The 25963-nt window shown below is 47.2% G+C and overlaps 1 protein-coding gene across 3 annotated transcripts; it reads left to right on the forward strand.

Moving 5' to 3' along the window:
* Bace1 (beta-secretase 1) lies at nt 1-24811 on the forward strand. 3 transcript variants are annotated; one of them, XM_048795849.1, is made up of 10 exons: nt 1-415; nt 463-794; nt 17056-17144; nt 18685-18901; nt 19413-19550; nt 20150-20284; nt 21217-21318; nt 21661-21879; nt 22072-22243; nt 22845-24811. In XM_048795849.1, exons 2-10 carry the CDS (start codon nt 534-536, stop codon nt 23084-23086), a joined length of 1575 nt encoding a protein of 524 aa, XP_048651806.1. In that variant the 5' UTR covers nt 1-415; nt 463-533; the 3' UTR covers nt 23087-24811. The 3 variants fall into 3 exon arrangements, with proteins under 3 accessions (XP_048651806.1, XP_048651808.1, XP_048651807.1); XM_048795851.1 differs by having other exon boundaries at nt 21811-21879; XM_048795850.1 differs by having other exon boundaries at nt 3-415; nt 21661-21810.
* The last annotated feature ends 1152 nt before the right edge of the window (nt 24812-25963 follow it).

Here is a 25963-nt window from a genome sequence, read left to right on the forward strand (position 1 = left end):
AAAACCCTTTGGCTTTGACAGCCGCCGCCACAAGTCTTTCCGCCTCTCCAGCCTGCCTAGGAGCTGGGAGATAGGAGCTGGATTATGGTGGCCTGAGCAGCTAACGCAGTGCAGGAGCCCGGAGCCCCTGCCCCTTCCAACACCGCGGACTTCACCAGAAGGACCAGGACAGCAGTCGGCGCCAACCTGCCATGCCCGCCCCTCCCAGCCCCCTGAGGGGCCCAAGCCCACTGCTGAGGCTGTCTGCCGCCGTCCAGATGTAGCTGGGTCCTGGAGCCCAGTCGTTCCCCTCTTGTGCTCTGCAGATTTCTGCTGCTCGCCGACCATCACCTGGACCAGGGGACTGGTTGAGAGGCCTACAGGCACTGGAGTCCTGATGCCTCCAAGCCCCCTCTCCTGAGAGAAGCCACCACCACCCAGATTTGGTGCATGAATCAGGGGATCATAAGGATTGCACTGAAGCCACCCAGATTTGGGAGCAGGCAACTTGGACAGACGTGGGCCTGAGGGAGCCCAGGAGGTCCGGGCCCACCATGGCCCCAACCCTGCCCTGGCTCCTGCTGTGGGTGGGCTCAGGGGTGCTGCCTGCTCATGGCACCCAGCTTGGCATCCGGCTGCCCCTGCGCAGCGGCCTGGCAGGGGCCCCCCTGGGGCTGCGGCTGCCCCGGGAGACCTACGAGAAACCAGAGGAGCCTGGCCGGAGGGGCAGTTTTGTGGAGATGGTGGACAACCTGAGGGGCAAGTCGGGCCAGGGCTACTATGTGGAGATGACAGTGGGAAGCCCCCCACAAACGGTAAGGTGATCTGGCTGGCGGCAGCCCTCCTTGCTGCACAGCAGGCGGGCGGGAATGCAGCAGGCTGACCCCTGCTAAGATGGGCTGGTCCTTCAGGAGGAGGGACCCCTTCCCAAACCATTCCTCTGGGATCTTGTTGGCAGAAGTCATCCCCAGTGCCCCACTTTCCTGCCTTCTTTGCCCCCTCTGGCATCCCAGAACCCCTGGGCTGACTGCCCTTCCCTCACTCACAGTCATACACATGACCCCTCAGGAAGAATTTGGGGGCAAAAGAAGCATGTCAGTGGGGGAGCGTGGCCTGGGGAAGGGGCCAGGCCACAAGGACGCTATAACAGGTGTCAGCCCCCTCTGGCGCTGTCGGAGGAGTCTCCAAATTCCACCACTGTGGCTGCTGGCCACCCAACCCTCCTCTCCCCTGGCATTCCCAGGAATTCCAGGCCCTGACCTTCATTTCCTTGAGGACCAAGGAATCCTGGCACTAGTTGGATCAGCCCCTTCCTCCCATGGTCTGGGTTGCCACAAAAGCAGCAAAGGAGGGCCCTCCTGACCTAGCAGCCTAGAAGCCCCAACAGGCCCCTGCCTGCCCCGGGTCCCTTCCTTCTCCCCTTCATCCGTCCCCTTCCCCCATCCTACTCTCTCTCCTCTCTGCACTCCATCCCCTCCCCCACCCCAAGCCTCTAAGCACAGGCCAGAGGGGAGCTGAACTGAGCTTTGGAGAAAGGACAACTGGTAGAAAAGGAGTCTGAGCCCGTTCAAAGAGGTTTTCTTTCACAGAAGAGGGGCATGGCAATGATGGAGAAAACACTGCCCACTGTCCCCATCCCCATTCCAACTGAAAATTGCCAAGGTACCTCCAAGGTGGCTGGTGGAGGTTGTGCCCTCCCAGCCAGTGTGCATGCCATGGTAGTGTGGGCTTGAGCAGCTCTCCATGTGGGGTGCCTGGCTGACCTCTGCGTACATCTGCCTCCTCTGTGGGTGAATGAGTCTGGACATGGACATTGATATGGTTCTGCATATGCTGGTGTGTGTCACCTTGAATCTGATCCCGCACATCTTTGTGAGCCACCCCTGGATCTGTGTCATGTCCATGTCTGGGAAGCCTATCCATGGTGGGTGTGGAAAGGTGGGTGTGGGTTGAGGGAAGAGACAGCCATGCTTCCCTGAACTCAGATGCTGGACCTAGGAGCACTGTGGACCCTCACCTTCCAAATACTTGACAGAAGCCAGCCTTCCTAAGTCTGTGCCAACAGTCCTACCTTCCAGAATTCAAGATTCTGGTCTCCCCAGTTTACCCCCCGCCCCACCCTTTCCTATGCACCAAAACTTCTCCAGAAGTAGTCTCAAATCTGTGAGTGGAGACCAGGACAGTGCCTAAATCTAGGCCCTAAAAGCATAAGCAAACAAAATGCTAGGCATTGTCAGGAAGCAGGAGGCATGTGGAGCATGGAGCAGGCTATGCTGCTGAACCAACAAGAGGTTTGGGGTCAGATAGACAAGGAATCCCCGCTCTATCTACTACCCACAGCTTTCCCTTTTCCCAGCTACATGGCCTTGGACAAATTATATAACCTCACTGAGGCCAATGGCTTGTCTTTAAAATAAGTGAAATGAGATTTCTTTTGCAAGATGATTGTGAGGATTAAATGAGACTGTAGATAGAAACACCTAGAACAATGTATCTGGACACATATTTGACCTCCAGAAAATATTGCCTCACTTTCTCCTTAACTGGCCTGACCACCTCTTCCGCTTCTATGATATGCTACACAATGAGGCATGAAAACTTGACCCTCCATATTTTACAGGTGTGAAACTGGGGGACCAGTTACTATACTTCCCTGGTCTCCAGAGTCAATGTATACATCCCCCAGCCCAGCTCTTGGCAGAGAGTAATTGCTCAATGCTTGTCAGATCCTTCTTGCTCTTTGCTAGAAGCTACAAAAGTGGGCTGGGAGTCAGTCACACCAGCCCAAGGAGCTGTGCCAGAGATTCCTCAGTAAAGCAGCTCTGGATTACTCTTTGATTCCTAACCTGAGCCTAAGCCAGCCAGTTTGCTCAGTGGCAACTTTGATCTTCATAGCAATCTGTGAGGATGAGCTTTCTCCCTACCTGTGGGGCTGTTGTAAGCAACAAATGAGAATATGGACAGCAGAGCACTGTGAACGAGCAAAAGTACAATTTGGAGAGCATTCTCTATGTTTGGGGGCTGATCCACAAAGAGATGGAAGACCCATTTTCTGCCCATAAAGACCTTAGGAAGGAAATGAAGTATAAGTACTTAATGAAGGTAATACTCAAGTGATAGTCTGCAGATCCCTGTCATCAGAGCCTGTTAAACTCTCTGGACTCAGGGAGTCAGAATCTCTGGGGGGTAGGACCAACCCATTTGTATCTCAACCTTGAGAATCACTGATTTATGGGAATACAAAGAGTGAAGGGTTAGGGATATATGCTATAGATGTGCATAAGATAATGAGTGAATCAGAGAAGGCTTCCCATAGGAGGCATGCCCTGACATGGTCTTGAAGGATGGATAGGTGTGGGAGGCCATTCCTAATGAGGAAATGGCACCTCTCCCACCATGCTAAAACTGCACCTTACTTGTCCATCTATGACTGCTGCTTCCCATCCTACCCACTTAAGGACTAGGAGAGGCCACAATGAATGAGGAAATAAGTTATGTGTGTTTGGGTTTGTGCATATTTGTTCAGGAGACAGAAGAAAGCCAGACCAGTTAATATTACTGGTTTGTGCCGAGACCAGATAAGTTTGGGTAAATAAGACAGAGCCAAATTACTTTAAAAAAATCTTAAATAATAAGCAATAAAGTTTGGACTTGACATTCAGCTATAAGGAGAAAATTGAATTTGTGCAGAGGAATGATATGAAAAGCAATCTTTTAGGAATAGACACTTGAATTTTAGAAAAAACAGAACAGAACAGGAATACAAGCAGCAGGTGGCTCTGTCAAAAAACCGTCCAGGTGTGAGGTGCTATGACTAGGATTGCATGAGGCTGTGATAAGAGGGAGAGGAAACGGAACCACCACCAGCTCTTGAGGATGTTACATGGCAGATGGGCAGGACTGGTGTCAGTGCTGTGAAGGATGAAGAAGGCAGCAACTATGATTTGGAGAGGGGGACTCTGGGGTGAACTAGAGGGCAACAGGAAAGTTGGCAGGAGGGCGTGGTCCAGGAGTACTGCTGTACAAATGTATACTTTTGTTTACTAGTAGAGTATATGCAGTTTCTTTTATAAATTCTACATTATTTAATTCTTTTCTTTTTGAAAAACATGAGCAGAATTATATTCTCTAAGAACTTTGTTATATGCTATGTAGAAATACATTTTTTGTCCTTTACAGCAATTTCTTTTTCTTTTTTTGTACCAGGGATTAAAACCAGTCAGTCAGTGCTTAAGGGGTACTTAAGCACTGAGCCAAGTCCCTAGCCCTTTTTATTACTAATTTTGAGATAGGGTCTCACTAAATTGCTTAGGGCCTCATTAAGTTGCTGAGGCTGGCTTTGAACTCTCAATCCTCCTGCCTCAGCTTCCTGAACCACTGGGATTATAGGCATGCACCACCGCACCCAACATTTACAGCAATTTCTACAATATATAAAGTCATGTGTGTGTGTGTGTGTGTGTGTGTGTTGTGCTAGGGACTGAACCAAAGGTGCGTTACCACTGAGCCACAACCCCAGCCCTTTATATATTTTATTTTGAGACAGGGTCTCCCTAAGTTACCTAGGGCCTCACTAAATTGCTAAGGCTAGCCTTGAACTTGGGATCCTCTTGCCTCTGCCTCCAGAGCAACTGGGATTATAGGTGTGTGCAACTGCCTTTACAACAATTTCTACAATATATTAGGTCATGTGTATATGTGTGTGTGTGAACCAGAGGTGTGCAACCACTGAGTTACAGTCCCAGCCCTTTTATTTTTTATTTGGAGACAAGAATCTGGCTAAGGTGAGGAGGCTGGCCTTGAATTTGCCATCCTCATGCCTTAGCCTCCTGAGTCACTGGGGATTACAGGTGGGCCTGGCTAAAAAGATCTTTATTATTCACAGCCTCCAGAAGAAGAGAGGGCTCTGGAAAATTAAACCACTGGCCAGAGGGAAGATAGGAAGCTGAGACCTTGTCCCACCCCTTGTTCTTCCCACTGTGCCACTGTCTTGCAGAGATGAGTTTACCTCCAGCATTCCTCCTCCATTCTCCCCTAACACCTGCTTGGGCCTTCCTCGCTGCACTTGTCATAATGTGTTATAACTGGTTTTGTTTCCTTCGTAAAACTCCCAAGCTCTTTGGGTGGGGGTGTAGCTCAGTGGTAGAGTGCTTGTATAGCCCAGACAGGGCCTGTGTTCCATCCCCAGCACTGGGGGAAAAAAGCTCTTAGGAACAATGCTGTTTTTATCTTATTTATTTATTTTGTAGTGTCTTATCTATCTTTGCCTTCTAATAGCTAGGACAGTGTCAAACTCAGAACATTCACCAAAAAATGTTAAGTGAATGAATAAATATGTTGCAAGTCATCTAAACAGAATTGTTGATGGGCAGCAGTAAATGCAGAATTGGGAGTTCTTGGAGAAAGTGTTTTTATTCTTTTCACTTAAAAGGATGTCATCTCATGTTTTTATTCTTTTCACTGAAAAGCGTCACTGACCAAACACATCATAATAAATTAGAAGTGAAATTTGGTGATAGTCAATTCAATGTAACAAATAATATTTATTGAGTACTTACTATTTACAGAAGAAAAAAAAATAATGCCTTAATTTCAGCCCTTGGAGAGCTCACAATTTGGTCTAAGATATAAACATAAACATCATATAAGACCAGATGCACTTGATACAGAGGGAAGAACAGTGGGTCTTGGAAGTTCACAAAGAGAAGTGGCCATTTCTGACAGGGTAACAGGAGAGGCTTGCTGGAAAAGTAAGCACTTCAAATATGGCCTTGATATGTGAATATGGCCTTGAATGATGAGAAAGCTTTGCTCTAAGTGGTGGGAAATTGACACTGCAGGGGGAAGTGCATGCACTATGGTGAGAGGTTGGAAGGGGTGGTAGAGATACTGTGATGCAGGGTAGAATCTGGGATTATTCTGGAAGTAGTCGGGAGTCTTAGTAGGAATATAAGAAGAGGACAGTGGAGTCTAATTTGAGCTCCAGGGAAATAAGTGTGGAGGAAGACTTGGATAGTCTAGAGTGAGAGACGAGGATCTGTGAGGATACAAGGGCCTGAAGGAGGGTGCTGACTGTGAGGGCAGAAAGGAAGAAAGGTTCTCAGGACACGAGTATCCACATCTTATTTCCATCAGTCCTTCTCTGCCCTTATGAGATTTAAGAGGTGAGAGATAAGAAGAGAAGTTGGCTTCTTTCTGTTGAACCCCTCTGACTTTTTGTCAGGGAACACAGCAAAAGGAGCAAGCTTTTAAAAGAATAATATGGTTTAAGTTCCCACATTTATTTTTCCACTTCAATTATGAGGGACAGGTGTTAGCATACCCATTTTGGGAATAAAGAAATTGAGGCCCAGAAAGATTAAGTGGTTTGCCCAAAGTTACTCAGCTAGGAGGAACAGAGCTGGAGTTCAAGTCTTTAGATTCCATGTTCAGATGCTAATTCAGTCCCACATTTTATAGTCTTGAACGTGTTGGTTGACCTAGGGATGCTGACCTTGAGGGTATAGTCCTCCACCAGCTGACTGTGGGGGTCTGGAAACCAGGAGAGAAGTCAGAACTGGACAAGGAGATTTGAGAATCACCTGCAAATGTGGTTGTAGAAGCCAACTTAGCAAATGGACTTGTTCTTAGAATAGAGAGAAAAAAGAGGAAGGTGATTATGGAAAGAATATTGGGTATAGACAAAGGAGAAAGAAATGTTCAGAGAAGTGGAAAATTATGAGGCTTCAGGATCTCAGAAACCAAGAAGGGACAAGTGGTTTCCCTTTTTTCTCTCTGTCCTCCATAATGTTTTTCAAACTGTGCCTTGTAGGGTTCTGTAAAGGGACCACAGAGGAAAAGGAGATGATTAGGAGAAAGATAAAGCAAGAATCTGGACCTCCCGTCCTTCCTATCTCTAAGCTGTCCACCTCCTACTGCTCCAATTCTCCTGATGCTCCCAGAACAATTCTGTTTTTGTTAATTATTTTTACACAGTAGACTTTTGGGTTATATTTCATTTTTTAAATTATGTATTAAAATGGTTAAAAGCCATGGAGCTCAAAGAACTACCCTCCAAATTAAACAAATTAGGAAAGCCCCTAGCTGCTGAGCAGCCTGCTCAGCGCTTGTAACTACACTGGCCTTCCCAGGCTGGGCCTCAGCTGCACACAGACCTTTGCTAAAACCCTGTCGTTTCACACACTTCTCCTCTGCCTCCCAGCTCTGTAAACATGAATTTTATCTGGAGGTGGGGAGTGTTGAGAAAGACAGTGCCCTCTCTCTAAGGTAGAGAGTCAGGAGCCCTTCTTGGGCATCACCAATGAAGACCTAAATAGAAAATTCTGATTGAAAATCCAGGAAGAGACTCATCATCTCTCAGGGAAATCCCCATTCCTGACAATTCACTTGTCTCTCTGCTGGGAGCCATCTCCCCTGGGTGCCTGGGCAGTGGAGAGTTCTGGGAAGGAGCCAGACCATTTTCCTGGTTTCAGAGCTGCCCTAAGAGTCTCCTGACAGGATGGCCCAAGAGGGCTGGAAAGCTTCACTGATGCTTGTCTGCCACATCTTCAAGTCCTATAGTCAGGTGGTTCCTAAGAAGAGAGAGGTGGACATTCTGAGGGGAACACTGAATCATTAGTCCTGGGGGATACTGCCTCCACCCCCATGGGGTATCATGGAACACAGGCTCAGGTGATTTTTCCTACAGCCTGACGAAACCATGGAACAAGCTGGCTGAGCGCCATCTTCTCTCATGCCAGCCTTCCTCAGACTCCCCAACTGCCATCACCCTGTAACTACCCTCTTTGTGCCTACTGTAGCTCCACTGTATCCAGGCTGTCTTGTTGCTTAGCCTCTCAGGGTTGGTGAACCCCACTACCTATCTTTTCCAGTGCCCATGGAGATTTTCCCAAGGAACATAAGGAGTGAGCTCTAGCAGCTTCTAATGGCTGAAGCAAGTTAGCTTATGTGCTGGGCATGACCCAGATGCCATGGGAGGAAACTGGGCTTATGCCAGACATCAGATTTTTTCACTGAGAACTGACCAAGAGATTAAAGCCATTGAAATCTGTGAGTAGGACAAGTTAGACAACAGGAGGGACTTATTGTCTGACAATGAGAAGCAGGTAGCTAATAGCTGCTGTGTTCCCTTGTATAGCAGGGTTTTCCAGGTAAAGTCTGCAGAGGCTGAAGGTACACAAGAGGCCTCAAGGGCTGGAGATGCAGCTCAGTGATAGATTTAGTAGTTAATGTGTACAAGGCCCTGGGTTCAATCCCCAGCACCACCCCCTGCAAAAATCTTTAAAAGCCACTGTCTTAAATCTGTTTCTCTAAGAACAGACTGGGACATTTTTTGATTGTATCTGTCACCTCATGTGACTAGGAAGCACTGACAAATGCTAGTCGAGTTGAGATAGAGGCTGGGGGGAAAGGGAGCATCCTGGCCAAAGGAGGAAGGTTTCACTAGATAACCTTGACTTAGGATGATCTTGATACCTTGGGATTCTTTGAAAACCAGCCTAAGGTGGGGTAAGTGACACTAGGAAGCCTTCATGCTCCCAAGTACCCACTGCCAGTGACCACATAGAGAGCGAAGTGACAGGCAGAAGATATGTCTGGGATAAGAGGTGTATCTGTGTGGGGTCAGCTGATTTGTCCAGGCTGGGAGGAACCTGGACAAGACCCAGTCTCTGAACTGTTTGAGGCAGGAACTTTGGCTGCTGACTTTAGGTTCCTCATATCCTTTCTCGCCCCTTCTCTCAGCCTTGGTCAAGTTTGGATCTGGGAAGATCCACTGAGAAAAGCAGATGGATCTGACTCAGAAGACTCTGGGACCAAGACATTCTGGAGCCACCAGGACCTCTTTAAGAACCACAGGGCCCTGGAAAGACATTCAGTCAATGAGCATGGATATGGGGGGGCATCAGTTGTCACAATCACTGTGTTCAGTGGTCATGCATACTGCCAGATTGAAAATCCCCCCTGTGTGCACCCTGGGGCTGAGAATTAATAGCAGGAGTCTGTAGGATCACAGAGAACTAACTGCAGGAAATGAGGCAATTACTGTCAGTTTGAAAAAAAAAAAAATCAGTATGAAGTACCTACTTGAGGCCAAGGAATAATTAAGTAATAAGGATACAAATGGCTCTCTACCCTTGTGGAATTCATAGTCTGGGACAGACAGACAATCATAAAATAAGTGATTAAAGGTTTACTGAGTTTGTGACAGAGAAGCATAGGTTCTGCAGGAGGAGGAGCCTCATCTCAGCTTGGGCATCAGGGAAGGCCTGTGGGAGATGGGATGTTTCACTGTGACTTGAAAGTTGAACAGGAGTTAGGCAATAGGGAGAGAACATTCCAGGCAAAGAAAACAGCATATGCCCTGGTGCACAAGTGAGATCATCCTTCTACTACTAGGAAACCACAAGAAGCACAGTGAGGAAAGGGGAGATGTCAAGAGATGTTTGCTGGGGTTGACCTATGACTGTTCAGATGCCTTAAGGTCAAGGGTCCCAGGATTTAATTTAGATAGTTGGTATCAGATGTAGAATAACAAATTGCCAAAATGTAAGTGACTTTAAACAAGAATCATTTCTCGCAATTCTGTGGGTTTTGGCTTGTGGTTCTTCTACAGGTCTCACTTGGGCTCACTCATGTGGTTCACTTTTCTGGCTCTGTGAAGTCCTTCATCCTCAAGGAGGCAAGACTGAGTGGCTTCACACTGAATCTCAGGCCCACCCCCAGTGCACAAATGCCTAACAAGCCCCTCCTGTGTGGTTTGCTGATATCCTAATGGCCAAAGCAAGTCACATGGCTAAGCTCTGAGTCAATGTCAGAGGGGATCACACAAGGGCATGGATACAGGGGCATGTGATTCATCAGTGTAGCAATCTACTACACAGGAAGGTCAAGGACATGGAAGACCACAATTGAAGGTTGGGCAGAACCAATAAATTCTTGTTCTAGCTTTGTGACTTGTTGTGTAAGATGGGTTAAGTTGCTCACTCATTCTAGGTCTCAGTTTCCTTTTTCAGCTTTAGCCAAAAGGCTTGTTGGACAAGAATATAAATCATTTCCCTCACTGACACTGGGTTCCACACAGAGGAAAAGAGACTTCCTCTTTAGGATGAAGATTTGCAGAAGTGGTCAGAGCCTGGGATAGTCTGCTAAGAAAAGTTGTGGGTTTGTTTTGGTTCCAGAGTGTCACACATACTGACAAACATTCTGAGCTACACCCTCAGCCTAGGTTGTGGCTTCTTAATAACTAGAGATTATTCAAAATTGAAAAAAAGCCCCACCTCTCCTGGACAGTGGACAGATGCCTCCTGAAGGCCCTTTCCATCCACGAGAAGCTCAGCTATCCCGTCTGTTGAGGAGAGCTGGTATCAAGATGGGAGGGATTTGGGGAACAAAGGGCTCATCCCAAACTTGCCAGTTCCTTTCCTGTCTCATCATCAGAGATATGCTGAACAGAGTGAATCCAGGCAGGTGTGCCCTTCCCTCTGGGGCTTGTTAGCACTTCCCATGAAGCCACCTTCCCTCAGAGGCCTCCAGGGGCACATTTGTTTGTTAAGTGATTGGCACTGACCTAGCCCTGACCCCAGGCTACAGTCTCCTGGGCATCTGACTGCTGGGTATGCCTGGGCCAGGGGACAAGGAAGAAGAGGGCTCCAGGCTGCAAGAACACAAGCCTCCTGTGTCAAGCCAGGGCCAGGAAAGAGGAGAAGGTCTAAGCCAGGCCACACCTATAGCCTAAATCAGCCACTGTCTGAGGGATCATTCCCCAGCCCCAAAAGACAGGATTATCTCTTCTACCATTTCTTTCCTTAATACAAGAAATACTTATTTCTAGGTACTGTGATACTCGGTAGAGATACAATGAGGATTTTTTTTAATTATATATGCAAGAGAGCCAGTGCAGTGGTCCACATGCTGATAATCCCAGCAACTCAGGAGCCTGAGGCAAGAGGATCAAAAGTTCAAGGCAGCCTGGACAATCTTGTGAGACCCTGCCTAAAAATTATTATTATTTTTTTTTTTTAAAAAAGGACTGAGAATGGCTGGATGCGGTGGCGCAAGCCTGTAATCCCAATGTTTGGGGAAGCTGAGACAGGAGGATCTTGAGTTCAAAGCCAGCCTCAGCAAAAGCGAAGTGCTAAGCAACTCAGGGAGACCCTGTCTCTAAATAAAGTACAAAACAGGGCTGGGGATGTGGCTCAGTGACCAACTGCCCCTGAGTTCAATCCCTAGTACCCAAGAACAAAAACAAAAAAGAACTGGGAATGTACCTCAGTGCTACAGTGCCACTGAATTCAACCCCTAGTTAAAAAAAAAAAAAATACAAAGAGAGGTGAGAATCAATGTGAAATTGCAAGAGTGGCAAGTTTTTTGGAAGCATTTGAATAAGAGAACATGACCTAGTCTTTCTCCATGAGGAAGTCCCTCTTGAGCTCAGGCTTAAGGATGAGCAGGCAATGAGTAGACAAAATTGCAAGTGAAATAATGGTCCAGGCAGGGTGAGCAGCCAGTGCCACAGCATCTGTGGATAGGGAGACTGAGATGAGGCCAGTGTGGCTGGTGGGCAGAGGGCTTGGTAGGGGTAGGGGATACACATAGGTTGGATATGCAGCCAGGGTCAGACCATGAAGGGCCTTGTAGGAGATGCTAAAACGTGAAGTTTTCGTTTTAATAGCAAAAGGCAATTATTGACTTAAGAGGGTAACCTGGTCAAGTTAACACTTTATTTTATTTTTTTAAGAGAAAGAGAGAGAATTTTAATATTTATTTTTTAGTTTTCGGCGGACACAACATCTTTGTTTGTATGTGGTGCTGAGGATTGAACCCGGGCGGCACGCATGCCAGGCGAGCGCGCTACCGCTTGAGCCACATCCCCAGCCCCCTCAAGTTAACACTTTAAAAAGATCACTTCTGCTGCAGAAAAGACTGGAGAGGTACAGGGTGGATATACCAAGACCAGCTGAGAAGCCACTGTGCTATTCCAGAGTGAGATGATGATAGCTTGTCCTAGGAGTGGCAAAAGAGATTGCAAAAAATGAATACATTCAAGAATGTGGAGGGCGTTAGTTGGACAGGACTGGTTGGTGCACTGGAAAGAGAGGTGAAGAAGAAGAGGTATTAGGTTGTCTCTGGAGTTACTGCCTTAAAGAATAGATGGATGGTAATGCCGTTCACTGATACAGGAACACTGGAAGATGACCAGATGGGAAGGACTGTGTAAAGTCAGCTCTGGACATCCTGGTTTTGACGTGTCTTAAGACACTTCAGTATGAGCATTCAGAACTCAATAGGGAGGAAAGAGTAAGCATTCGAAGCTTAGGGGGTCAGGAGGCTGAGGCAGGAGGATGGAGAGTTCAAAGCCAGTCTTAGCGAGGTCCTAAGCAACTCAGTAAGACCCTGTGTCTAAATAAAATATTTTAAAAGGGTTAGGGATGTGAATTAATGGTTAAGCACCCCTGGGTTCAATCTCTGGTACCAAAAAAAAAAAAAAGAAGAAGAAGAAGAAGAAGAAGCAGCAGCAGCAGCAGCAGAAGTAGGAGCAGCTTAGGGGTCCTGGAGTTCCAGGCAAGATGCTTAGCGGGGAGAGGATGGTGTGAGAGGAAGAAGCCCAAGCTTGGGATGTGAGCCTGAGAAGGAGAGAGAAGAGAGGACCTGAGGAGTAAGACGAGGACTGACTTGAGAAAACTCTCTTGTGTTGGTGACATGAAATCACTGGTAATTGTAGTAAGGGCTGTTTGGTAGTGGAAGGCTGGAGGCAGACCCAGTTTTAGAATGGGTTGAGAAATGAGTAGGAGGTGAAGAAATGAAGACAGCTTGGTTTATGAAAGGAGAGGAGAAAGAAGGTAGCTGGAGGCGGGTGTGAGATTAAGGAAGTTTTTTGTTATTTTTTAATGAAGAGACTCAAGCATTTGTAAAGGCCAGTAGAAGAATCCAGAATTGATGGTGTTGGGTGACATGATGGCTGAATCTACCTGAGGGAAGAGACATCATTAATAGGGTAGGTGCCTGAGAAAGGAGGAGGGAATTGGCTCCAGAGCTAAGGTGAGGCTGAGCCAGGAGGGACAGCTCAGGGGAAGGATGGGCTGGGGCAGCTGCAGGCAGGCTGGTATGACTGGCTGTGGAGATGAGGATGGTCCCATCTAACAACCCCCTCCTGTGAATAACAAGGTAAAACTTCCACTACTTACTTCCCTCTTGGGCTGCCCCTGAGGCCCTGTCCATGAGTGTGGTGGCTCAGCTCCTTTACCTCCACATCCCTGCCCTGAAAAAGGCCTCCACTGCAGTGGGAAGGGAGAGAGGTCTCCAGGGAGAGCCCAGAGGGCTCAGCTAGACACATTGAATGACAGGACCAGAAATGACTTCTCTCAGAAGCAGGACCACATGCAAAGGGCAAAGAGTCAGACATTTGCTCCAGAGGGAATCTCTACTGTTTATTTTGGTTTCCTTTTTTTTTTTGAAGAGTGTGGAGAGAGAGAGAGAGAGAGAGAGAGAGAGAACGAACAGTGGGGGGCCTGGAATCCTGGCATGGGGGTGAGTGAGGGGGACAGGAGTGGCAGGTGTTCCTTCCTGGGCTTGGCCCCCTTTGAGGTAGAAGAGGAAGAATTTCCTTAGAAGGAATAGAAAGACTGAGACTGGAAGGGGATCAGGATACCCTCAAGATGGGGAACACAGTAATCTTCAGAGAGAGGAGAGGAGGGGAGTAGGGAGACAAGGAGCACACCCCACCACACACACTAAAATTCCATTCCAGCTGGGAGTGGTGGCGCATGCTTGTAATCCTACAGATTCTGGTCACTGAGGCAGGAGGTTCCCAAGTTTGAGGCCAGCCTCAGCAACTTAGCAAGACCTCTCAAAATAAAAGATAAAAAGGGCTGGGGATGTAGCTCAGTGGTAAAGCATCCTCAGGTTCAATCCCCAGGATCAAAACCAAAAACAAACAAAACAACAACAACAAAAAAAAAACCCTTCATTCCACTGTAAAGAAATAGCCATGTTTGCTAGAGCAGGCCAGGCACACACATTCCAGGTAATCCCCCCTTGCCACCACCTTGCAGAGGCTACTATAGGGACTGTGTAGGAAAGAGACCCCTTTCTCTTTGGGATCCAGTAATAGCAGACAGCCTTGTGATATGAGGCCCACCCCGGGTGCTGAGAGTTGAAGGAGGTCCTGGGGAGGCGGGGTGAAGAAGCCTTTTTTTAAATCATTAACCTGGATGATTGAAATCTGAACTGCTGAGCCTCCCAGTTCTATTGATTTTCTCTGAAAGCACAGCAGCTGGAGCTGGTGGCTGCCCAGAGACCAGAGAGAGGGACGGGGAGAGGCAGCCGAGGGGAGGCAGGGAGGGAAATGGGAAACCAGCCAGGGGTGTGGAGCTGGGAAGGAGGCAGGGGCACAGGGCTGAGAAGCAGGCTTTGGGGACAGGCTGGAGGCCAGGAAGTCAAAGCAGGCACTGGGGGTGGGTACAGTCAGCACAGCCACAGAGGCACCACAGAGAGCAGGGAGGAGCCAGGAGAGGATCTGGCAGAGGACAAAACTGAAGCTGGAGAAGAAGTGACCTGCTCAAGGTGACAAGGTCAGAGCCTGCACCAAACTGGAACTCAGCTGATTTCACTGCATTGATAGAGGGTACAGAAATAAAGGCCCCAAGGTGGAAGGGGGGGCCGGTGTGGGGAGGAGCTGAGGTGCTGAACGTGAAAAGTAGGCAAGAATGGGATTCAATTTACATATTACCATTTTTGGAGGACAGGAGCCTCATGAGAATACAGTAGATACTCACAAAAAATGGCTCTGGTCTGACTGAGGAGGGGTCAGACCATCAGAGTGTTACTGAGCTGGGACGTTGTGCCATTCATGCAGTGTGTCAATCACTGAAGTGATGAATTTTGCCAAAGAGAAAGAGTATATTCACACTTGTAATCCCAGCAGCTCAGGAGGCTAAGACAGGAGGATTCCAAGTTCAAGGCCAGCCTTAGCAATTTAGCAAGGCCCTAAGCAATTTAGTTAGACCCTGTCTCAAAATCAAAGATAAAAAGAGCTAACACTGGGTGTGGTGGTGCCCACTTATAATCCCAGCAGCTCAAGAGGCTAAGGCAGGAGGATTGCAAGTTCAAAGCCAGCCTCAGCAATTTAGTGAGGCCCTAAGCAACTCAGCAAGACCCTGTCTCTAAATAAAATACAAAAAAAGGGCTGGGAATGTGGCTCAGTGGTTAAGTGTCCCTGGGTTCAATCCCAATACCAAAAAACAAAACAACCAAGAATTTATTCACAAGGCAGTGAAATGTGACAGAGTTGAAGGATATTTGTGGGATAAAGAAACAGGGTTGCTATAGTTTGGATCTGGAATGTTCCCACAAAGGCCCATGTGTTAATATCTCGGTCTTCAGCATGTTGTTTCTGGGAGATGGTGGAAACTTTAGGAGATGGGGCCTAATTAGTAGAAGGAACTTGGGTCACTGGGCATGTGCCTTGGAAAGGGATATTTGGATCATGGCCCTTCCTTGTCTGTCTTGGTTCCTGTCCTCTGTGAGATGAACAACCTCCTCTGCAAACATTCCCAACACGTACATCATGCTGCCACTGGCCCAAAGCAAGGTGGCCAAGTGACCATGGACTGAAATCTCTCAAACCGTGAGCCAAAATAAATCTTTCCACCTTTTAAGTTGATTTGCTCAGGTATTTTGTAATAGCAACAGAAAGCTGACTAACACAAGGGTGGTCTGAGGTTCAGGAAAGGTGTGGAGGTAAGTAAAGTGAAGGAATAGGTGGTCTGTGCAAACTTGAAGACTGCATGGAAAACAGTGATGTTAGCATATCTGAGAGTGGAGTTTTGGTCCTCTGATGTCAAAAGATCACACAGTAGACACCTGTGCAGGCTCAAATAAAGGGACTGGTGGTTTCAATCAGTTTGATACACAAGGCTAAATAAAACCAATTTAATCCTTAACAAGGTGAATGAGGTGTTATCTATAGTAAAGGTAGCTGAGGTCTATTAGTTTATTGTTTAGTTAAGTGACTTCTAAAATCAGTGATGAAAATAACTATAAGTGAATGAATCTAGAAGATTTGTTCAGATTTTCTCTGGATTTCAAAAGAAAGAACATGCTCTTTGGTTTTTAAACTTTCACTAGGGACAGAAAATGGCTCAAGCCTCTTAGAACAGAAAAAAAAAAAATTATGAGAGCCGTTGCGGTGGCACATGCCTATAATCCCAGCCATTCAGGAGGATCAAGAGTTCAAAGCCAGCCTCAGCAAAAGTGAGATGTTAAGCCACTCAGTGAAATCCTGTCCCTAAATAAAATACAAAATAGGGCTGGGGTTGTGGCTTAATGGTCGAGTGCCCCTGAGTTAATCTCTGGTTAAAAAAAAATTATGAGGAGTCAGTTTTAAGAGGAGGAGGAAAAAACAAGGTAAAAGAAATGCTAGGAACTGCACAGCAAGGAGCACCAAGAAGACTGCTGTCTGTGTCCATGCAGCCCAAACCAGGGCCCGCACAAGATAGGTTTTCACCAAGACATCATATGTGGCTCCTGGTTCTCCATTATTTCTGACAATAGGACATATAGGCCTCTTATGAAATTCTGAGATAGAAGGGGAGCCACATTCTGGAGGGCAGGGTCACAAAAACACAGGCAATAATGTGTCCTCCTAGTACCCTTACCTGTGCCAGCTCCTAGAACAGCTTTTCTAAGAGCTGGGGTGGGGGTGGGGTACACAAGGCTTCTTCCTGGGAGAATCAGAAAAGGAGGAAAGGGACAGGCTTCTGAGAGCAGAGGCCATCTGATGATAGAAATGGGAACAGTGAAGACACACATCCAGTGTGGCTCTCATGACATTGAAAATGTCAATTCTATAAACAGAAGCAGACACAACATTTCTGAAGCCAAATTGAAGGTTCCATGGACCCCAGGTTCTGTCTATGGTTGTGGTACCAGTGGGTGCCAGCCTGGCTGGTCCTGCATCATGGATGCTTCAGCCTGGACATCCCAAAAGGAAAATGTGGCTGTGGGGTGAGGGGCCGTAAGGCTGCTGAGTCCAGAGCCATCTGTCCACAATGAATTTCTCTTCCCTTTCTCTGACAGCTCAACATCCTGGTGGACACAGGCAGCAGCAACTTTGCTGTGGGGGCTGCCCCCCACCCTTTCCTGCATCGATACTACCAAAGGCAGCTGTGAGTCCTGGGGAGAGCCCAGGGGAGGAACCTTCCCCAAGGAGAGTTGGGAGGGGTGCAGAGAGAAAAACAAGATCCTCAGATCCTTTCTTCCTGCCAGGGAAGGGGAAGGGAAAAGAAGGCAACAGTGGCTAGGGGAGAAGGGTGAAGAGGAAGTTTAAAGAGGCATACTGAGGGAAAGTGTGATATGAAGGCCAGCCACCTATAGGAGAAGGAGGCAGAACGCTCCATGGCTCCCCAAGCCATCTCAGCAGGGAGGCGAGGGAGGCTTCACCCAGTGCTGTCAGTGGCTCACAGTTTTCTGACAATAGCAGCTAAAGCTAGGCTGAAAGTCTGCAGTGGTTAGCTCCCTTTGCTGTGTTCTCACCCAGGGACCACTGCAGGTGGCTTTGCACGGTTCAGGGACGTGAAAGAAAGAATTTTCCATAACCCCCACTGCCTGGACCCATATCAGGAACTGAAAGCTACAATGTCTTTTCCATGGACCACCCAGAGTGCCACCAGCTGGGTCCAGCTCACTGGTCAAAGGGAGGTTGGAGTGAGTTTTTAGGTCAGAGAGGCAGTGGAGAAAGATCTGGAGGCCCCCTTTAGGCATTATGGGCTAGGGATGTGGCTTAGTGGTAGAGTGCTAGCCTCCAAGCATGCTTTCCAAAGCATGAGACCCTGGATTCGATTCCCAGCACCACAAATACATACATACATACATACATACATACATACATACATACATACATAAGGCATTATGAGGAAATGGCAAGAAGGCATCTAATATCTGAGTCACTTGTGTGAGGATGAAAGTAGAAGCTTGCATCCTAACCTTAGACTTCCAGGCAGGTGCCAGTTCCTGCCTTCTTTGGCCCCCTTCCCTTTTAACATCCCTACCTAAACAAACAGTTGGGGAGGGACAGGGGTAGGAGCAATGAAAGGGCATTCAGGTCTTCATCCCAATCAATCACTGCTCCCACTCAAGCCCTGGCTAGTGGCATGCTTGTTGATGAGAATGCTTCACCAGGTGGTGTGCAATGCCTAGCAGCTCTGCTGAGAGGCTTGTGCAAATCCTTTCTCTAAAAGAACTTGCTACAAGCTTCCACACTCACCCTGCCTAGCATTTTCTCCATCATATAGATGGTACCACTGGGTCCCAAGGCAGAAAGTGAGTCAATGGCTCCTTTTCTGTGGGAGCCTGCTGGAATCAGGGGGAGAAAGAGATGCTGCTAACTGTCCCTGCAGCAGCAGCACAACAGCAGACACAATTCACAAAGCCCAGCTTGTTCTTCACAGGCTTGAGCTCCAGATCCAGGAATATGCACTATGGAGACAGGACAGCACACCCTGGCAATAGCTCCCCTCATCTTTTTATAAGATCACTTTATAATTTTTTTTTTCTAGGTGAGGAGTCTAGGGATATTCTACAGAGTAGCCTGAAAGCAGATTCTAGAATGTCCCTGAGATAAGATGGCATTGGCAGTAGGTTTGATGGTGGATCTCTATACCAGTTGTTGTGGTTCTGCATCTACAGATTTCTGCCTCCTTTCCACAGGTCCAGCACATACCGGGACCTCCGGAAGGGCGTTTATGTGCCCTACACCCAGGGCAAGTGGGAGGGAGAGCTGGGTACCGACCTGGTGAGCATCCCTCACGGCCCCAACGTCACTGTCCGTGCCAACATTGCTGCCATCACTGAATCAGACAAGTTCTTCATCAATGGCTCCAACTGGGAGGGCATCCTGGGGCTGGCCTATGCGGAGATCGCCAGGGTGAGAGGGACAAGGCCTGACCTTACACGCTGAGTCTGCATGTTGCATGCTACCTGCCATGTGGGAAAGGAATTAGGAGAAAGAAGGGAGAAGAATAGACCCAAAGATAGATACATGTCAGTGTGAAGTGTTACCGAGCAGGGGTAGGGTGGCAGTCTTAATTTCAGCCATACAGAGGACAGAACTATAGTGAGAGCAGCTCTTATAGGTACAGGAATAGGTTGTGGTTTCTGTGAACTCTAGGATCATTAAAAATGAGAGGCCCCCATAAATCTGAAGTAGATCAGGCATACAAGGATGAAAGAGTCTCTGGCTGTGGGCCATGATTTCCTGTTTGCATTGCCAGTGTCTCTTGCTACCCTCTCTCTGGCAAATCTCAGTGCGTCAACATTGTCTTTCCCAAGGAACATCCCCAAGTTTTTGCTCTTGCCTTCCAGCATAGGCAAAAACTGGCCTCTGTTCACTAGGGTCTTGCATGTGAGGATTCACTCCTTGTCTCTTTCTGCCACAGCCCGATGACTCCCTGGAGCCCTTCTTTGACTCCTTGGTGAAGCAAACCCACGTCCCCAACCTCTTCTCCCTGCAGCTCTGTGGCACTGGCTTCCCCCTCAACCAGTCTGAGGTGCTGGCCTCAGTTGGAGGGAGCATGGTGAGTAGGTCCTCAGAGAGGAGGTCCTGGCACTGGGAGAGATAGGTGCCATCTGCCCCCCTCCCTCTAGGTTACAATACAGTCATCTCTACCACTTGGAATCAAGAGCCATTATTTTCATCCTTGCATTATTCCTGAAAGAAGTCAAGGCATCTATGGTAAACCTGGGATGTGGATTAGGAATATTCAAAGGAAATGAAAATAAGACCTATTGAATTCAGATTACTCAGTCTGATGATCAGAAGGCAAGAGATACATGCAGTTTAAGCTATTTATTAATTAATTAGGACAATGGTGAATAGTTCTCCAACAAGCAGAGAAGATAAAACTCATAATTGAAGCACATAATCAATCCATTCAACATTTATTCTGCCAGTTTAGGTTTAAATAACTTTATAGCAAAAGTCTCTTTCCCTGAACACACTTGAGAAACTATAAATCGCTTTGGGGCATGATTTGATTAGAAGCAGAAAAATGAAAAAGGTCATCTGTGGAGGGCTTTGCCACCCCCAAGGAATGCCTGATCTTATTGCTTGGTTTCTGGGTGGCTTGCTCTTCCTCCAGACAGAGACACAGATACCTGCCTCTTCTTCTCCTAGATCATTGGGGGTATTGACCACTCACTGTACACGGGCAGTCTCTGGTACACTCCCATCCGGCGGGAGTGGTATTATGAGGTGATCATTGTGCGGGTGGAAATCAATGGACAAGATCTGAAAATGGACTGCAAGGAGGTAATGAAACCAAGGGGCAGCCAAGGGGAGGTGAATGGGATAGATGCCACAGTAAGGGGTGGCTTTTCATTATGAGGTTGGAACAAGGAGGCAAAGGTAGGGGACCTGTGGAGAGGTTGAAGGCTAGGTCTAGAAATCAGAAGCTTAAGGGTCACAGAGCAGGACCTGAGGTTAGGCGCCAGGGATGGGCACAGCACTTTTACAGAGACCATGGGGCTTATGGTCTAGTGATAAAAAGAGCATGGACCTAGTCCCTGTCTGGACTCTTTTCACTAACTGGCCAGCTTTATGATCTCAGGCAAACCATTTGCAAGGCAGTGTCATATGCCACAATAGAAGAGTCCAGCTTTGGAGCCAAAGACCTGGATCTGAATCCGGTTCTGCCATTTACTAGATATGTGCCCTTAGGCTAGTTACTATTCAGTGTTTTCAGTTTTCTCATCTTACAAAACAGAGGTAAAAACAACTTTCCCAAAGATCATGGAGAAGGTCAAGAAAGTGTCTTCAGTGGCTGGCGGTACCCAACAAATGCTAGGTAAACCATTTGGGTCTCCTTCCCTAGATTCTTATGTATGGTAAATTAGTACTATGACAAACTAAAAAGCACTAAACAAAATTATTTTTAAGATTGGAGAATATCTGCAATTGTACAACATTTAATGAATGCCTCCTGTCTGCTGGGCACCATTCTAAGAGTTTTCAGTGAGTTAATTTAGTTAATCTTTACAATAACTCCTGAGGTAGGTTAATATCCTCATTTTCGAGATGAGGAAACTTAGGCACAGAAGTAACTGGCTCAAGGAGGTACATACATGAAGTGGCAAAGCCAGGATGCCAACCCAGGCAAGGCTCCAAGCAATCAAACTCACCTCTCCAACTCTGCCCAGAGCCTGGCATCAAAAACTCTTCTAACCCTTTCCTCTCCTTCTCAGTACAACTATGATAAGAGCATCGTGGACAGTGGCACCACCAACCTTCGTCTGCCAAAGAAAGTATTTGAAGCTGCAGTCAAATCCATCAAAGCTGCCTCCTCGGTCAGTGGACTAAGAACAGGGTATAAGAGATGTCACAGTTTCAGAGGAAGTCAGTGAGAGTTGCATTTCTCAGCAAGAGTCAAGATGTCTCATTTAGATCTTTCCACTTAGAGCTCTTAACAACTGCTCTCCTTTATGGGTCTGTTGCTCTTGATACAATCCTCCAGTACAAATCGATTACCTTTGTTGCAGTTCACCTTTCCCTACCTTGGATATTTCCCTAGAGAAGTAAATAAAGGGCCCAGTCAATGTCCTATGAAAATGGAACAGGAAAGAGAGTGGGAGAGGAAGGACAGCGGGAGAGGCCGATTCCTCACTGTTATTCATTTCTTGTTAACACAGACAGAGAAGTTTCCAGATGGGTTTTGGCTAGGGGAGCAACTGGTATGCTGGCAAGCAGGCACCACCCCTTGGAACATTTTCCCTGTCATCTCACTCTACCTGATGGGTGAAGTCACCAATCAGTCCTTCCGCATCACCATCCTTCCACAGGTATGTCCCCAATCTGAGGTGGTGGATCAGAGGAAGAGGACAAAGTACATATTGGGAGATGGAAAGCAGGTATGGTTTTATACTTGGAAGACAAAACCAATGAGTGTCCAGTGACAAAAGGTTCTTGGAAAAACCCATCCCCTTAGCACTCAGGGATGGCAGAGGGAAGAGCTAAGTGCAGAGATACCTAGAGGGCAATGATGTGGGGAAGGAGAGAGCAAAGAAGACACCCTCTAACCTTTGATTGCTTGCTTACCCTAGCAATACCTGCGGCCGGTGGAAGACGTGGCCACGTCCCAGGACGACTGTTATAAGTTTGCCATCTCACAGTCATCCACCGGCACTGTTATGGGAGCAGTAATCATGGAGGGCTTCTACGTTGTATTTGATCGGGCCCGGAAACGAATTGGCTTTGCTGTCAGCGCTTGCCATGGTGAGAGTACCAGGAACAAGGGTGTGGGATCACTGTCCATATTCTGTCAGCAGTTAGGACACCTGTTACTTTGGGAGGGAGTTAACAGATACCTCAAGCTAAATCAAAATGTTGTGTGAAAACTAGTGTCAGTGTTTATGGACGATTTCTTCTTGTTGTTGCTTTCTGGATTGTCTCCCCTGGTGACTCCCTGCCTAGACTGGTAAGCTGTTGGAAAGCCAGAGCAGCAAGAGCTGCCTCAACACCTTGGGAAGCTTTAAATGCCAGGCAGTAGGCTGTCAGCTGCCCCACAGTGAGGCTGAATGCCACTTCAGAACGGCGGCAGGGTTCTGTAGTGAGATTTCATAGAGTAGGCAAGTGTGCTAGGGGTGTAAGAGGCTAGCTTTTTGGTCAACCCAAAACTACTACTTTTGGGGTATCATTCCTAGTGGATAGGTAAGCAGGGGCCTGGGAGACAGGCCTGACTTTCCCACCTGCTCCTAAATAACACCAGGAGGGAGAACTAATTTCAAGGCTGGTTTCAAGGTGTCACTATCAGCAGGTCTTTTGTAGCTGCTCTGTGACAACAAGAGCTACCCATTCACATCTGTCCTTTCTCCAGTGCACGATGAGTTCAGGACGGCAGCGGTGGAAGGACCTTTTGTCACACCAGACATGGAAGACTGTGGTTACAACATTCCACAGACAGATGAATCAACCCTCATGACCATAGCCTATGTCATGGCTGCCATCTGCGCCCTCTTCATGCTGCCACTCTGCCTCATGGTGTGTCAGTGGCGCTGCCTCCGCTGCCTGCGCCATCAGCATGATGACTTTGCTGATGACATCTCCCTGCTAAAGTGAGGAGGCCCGTGGGTGAAGACAGATTCCCCTGGACCACATTTTGGTCACAAGTCAGGAGACTCAGATGGCACCTTTGGCCAGAGCACCTCAGGACCCTCACCCACCCACCAAATGTCTCTGCCTTGGCAGAAAAAGAAGGAAAAGCTGTCAAGGTGGGTTACAGGGCTTGCACTGGTAGAAAACAAGAGGGAAGAAAGAAGCACTCTGGTGGCAGGAATACCCTTGATCACCTTAAACTCGAGATGGGAAATTCTGCTGCTTGAAACTTACTTCAGCCCTGAACCTTTGTCCACCATCCCTTTAGATTATCCAACCCAAAGTATTCTTTCCTTATTTCCAGAAGTCCTGGCATTATACCCAGGTTACCCCAGCATGTGTCTCTGTGGTACCCTGGCAGAGAAAGGGCCAATCTCATTCCCTGCTGGCCAAAGTCAGCAGGAGAAGATGCACAGTTTGCTATTGCTTTAGAGATAGGGACTGTAGAAACAAGCCTAACACTGGTGCAAAGACTGCCTCTTGAATTAAACAAAAAACAATTAGATGGAATATTTGTACAAATGAGGAGTGGTCAGAAAGAGGAGAAGGAGGGGGGGTACAGCAGTTGGGATCACAGCTAGGAAAGGCAGAGATACAACCACTCGCCAGTCCCAGTTTTAGACCTCATCTCCAAGACAGAAGCCCATCTCCTGAGACGGATGTCATTTCTCAATGTTTCTGTGGTCACAGCCTGACCAAAAAGTGAGATGGGAAGAAGGGCTTATCTAGCCAAAGAGCTCTTTTTAAAGCTCTCTTGATTAAAAAGTGCCCATGAAGAAGTTCCACTTAACAAAATAATTTCTACCTTAATTCCACTTGTCTCTTCCTGACCCCTTTCCTCTATGTATGATAGGTGGTAGTGAAACACCCCAAACCCCAAAGCCCCAGGTGCCCTAGGGGAGAGGAACTGGAGTTTAACAAGGCTGGGCATTATCTTCCTGGTCACAGGTTCACTCCCTCCCCAAGGCCCCTATTGCTCTGGAGCTTTGCAGCAGAGGTGCTAAAAGGAACAGAGAGAAGGCCTCTCCTATCTAATCCTTAAAAGCAGAATCCTGAAGATTCATTCAACAGGTATAGGAGTGATGCCTTATACCTCTGCCCAGATTTCTTCCTGTTTAGCTGTAAGAAGTGGTAAGATCATTAGATTAATACTGAGTGGTTTTATTGTTTTCTTTGCTTCTCTAATGGCCCCTCTACTTATTTGGCTAAGACTTCACACACTGGCTAGTATTATACTATGACTGTCAGCAATCGAGGGCTTTCTGGCTCTAAGCCACTGCCTTCGATGTCAAGGCTGCTTGGAGAAAGGATGGCAGCCTCAGGCTTCCTTATTTTCCTCACCACTTTTCCTGTGTTGGAGGCTGTCCTTTCTCCTATCCTGCTTTCTGCTCCCCACTCCCATGGGTACCCAGGCTGGTTCTTGGGTTAGGCAGTGGGGACCAAGTTCATTTTCTCCCTATCAGTTCTAACACACTAGACTATGATACCAGTGTTAGTGGGAAGAGCTGAGTTTTCCCAGTATACCCACTGCATCCTATCCAGTCTACACACTGCTGCCAGGCAGGGTACCTAGCAAGTAGACAATTATTTGATGAGGGAGAGGGAAATATAAGGAGGGCCTCTGGAGTTGCTGGCCTCTGCCAGTTGTCCACAAGCCATAAACCAATAAAACAAGAATACTGAGTCACAGTTTTTTTATCTGGGTTCTCTTCACTCCCACTGCACTTGGTGCTGCTTTGGCTGACTGGGAACGTTCCACACCTATAACGACTTGACAGGAAGACTGGAGACTGTCCACTTCCAGCTCAGAACTTACTGTGTAAATAAACTTCTAGAACTGCTACCATGAAATGAAAATGCTACATTCTGCTTTATAATTTCCACCCATGTTGGGGAAACTGGCTTTTCCCCAGCTCTTTCCAGGGCATACAACTTAACCCATTCATTAGTAAGTCCCACTGTCCTATTATTTTTTTTAAGAGAAAACTTGCACTTATTTTTCTTTTTACAGTTACTTCCTTTTAACTATACTGAAACTATGAACTCTAAGTGTGAAAAAAAAATCTCGACAACAGTTTCTTGCTTGTAAAAATATGTATTATACAGCTCTATTTTTAAATTCTACTTCTGAAAAATGACTGTCCCATCTCCATTCACTGCATTGGGGGCCTTTGCCTTTGGTCTGCACGGTTTTTACCACTACAAGCCAGTGGGCAGAGGGAGAAGGGAGAACAGGGGTGGCCAAAACTAATGTGTTGCTTTCTGATTGACCCTGAACAAAGAAGACAAAAAAAGCAATGATGAGGCCCTAGCCACCATGTACAACTCTCTCTGAAACCACCACCCTCTGCTGGAGTTGGCTTCCCAGGGGCTTTCACTGGGAAAGCAGCTAAGCCCCTGATCCATTCATTCCTCCTTTCTTCTCTCTCTATTCCTTTGGCTTCAAAAGATTTTTTGGAAAAGAAAGAATATCCCTTACACCCATCTCTAATTTCTAAATTTTCTGGGGACACCAGAAGATTTTACAGGTAGCCCAAGGCCGCTAAAAAGTTGAGGGGAAAGAAAATCTTAAGATTATAAGATAAAAACTTAATCCTCCCAAATGAAAAGAACAAAAAGGAACTGGTCTTCCATTTTGCCACCTTTCCTGTAATGTCAGTACCAAACTGGAGGCAGTAATATTTATTAACCAAAGAAAGTAGGTCATCTGACCTCTGAAGAGTTGAGTACTCAGGCCATTTAAATCACCCTACAAGATCCCAGCAAGTTCAGCTTCTTACACTGATGCTGGTCTTTAAACCTGGGCAAGTAAGGCAAGAGAAAAGAGGAAGAATTCATCCA

The sequence above is a fragment of the Marmota marmota genome, unplaced genomic scaffold (genome assembly GCF_001458135.2).
Source record: "Marmota marmota marmota unplaced genomic scaffold, marMar, whole genome shotgun sequence".
Taxonomy (NCBI): Eukaryota; Metazoa; Chordata; class Mammalia; order Rodentia; family Sciuridae; genus Marmota; species Marmota marmota.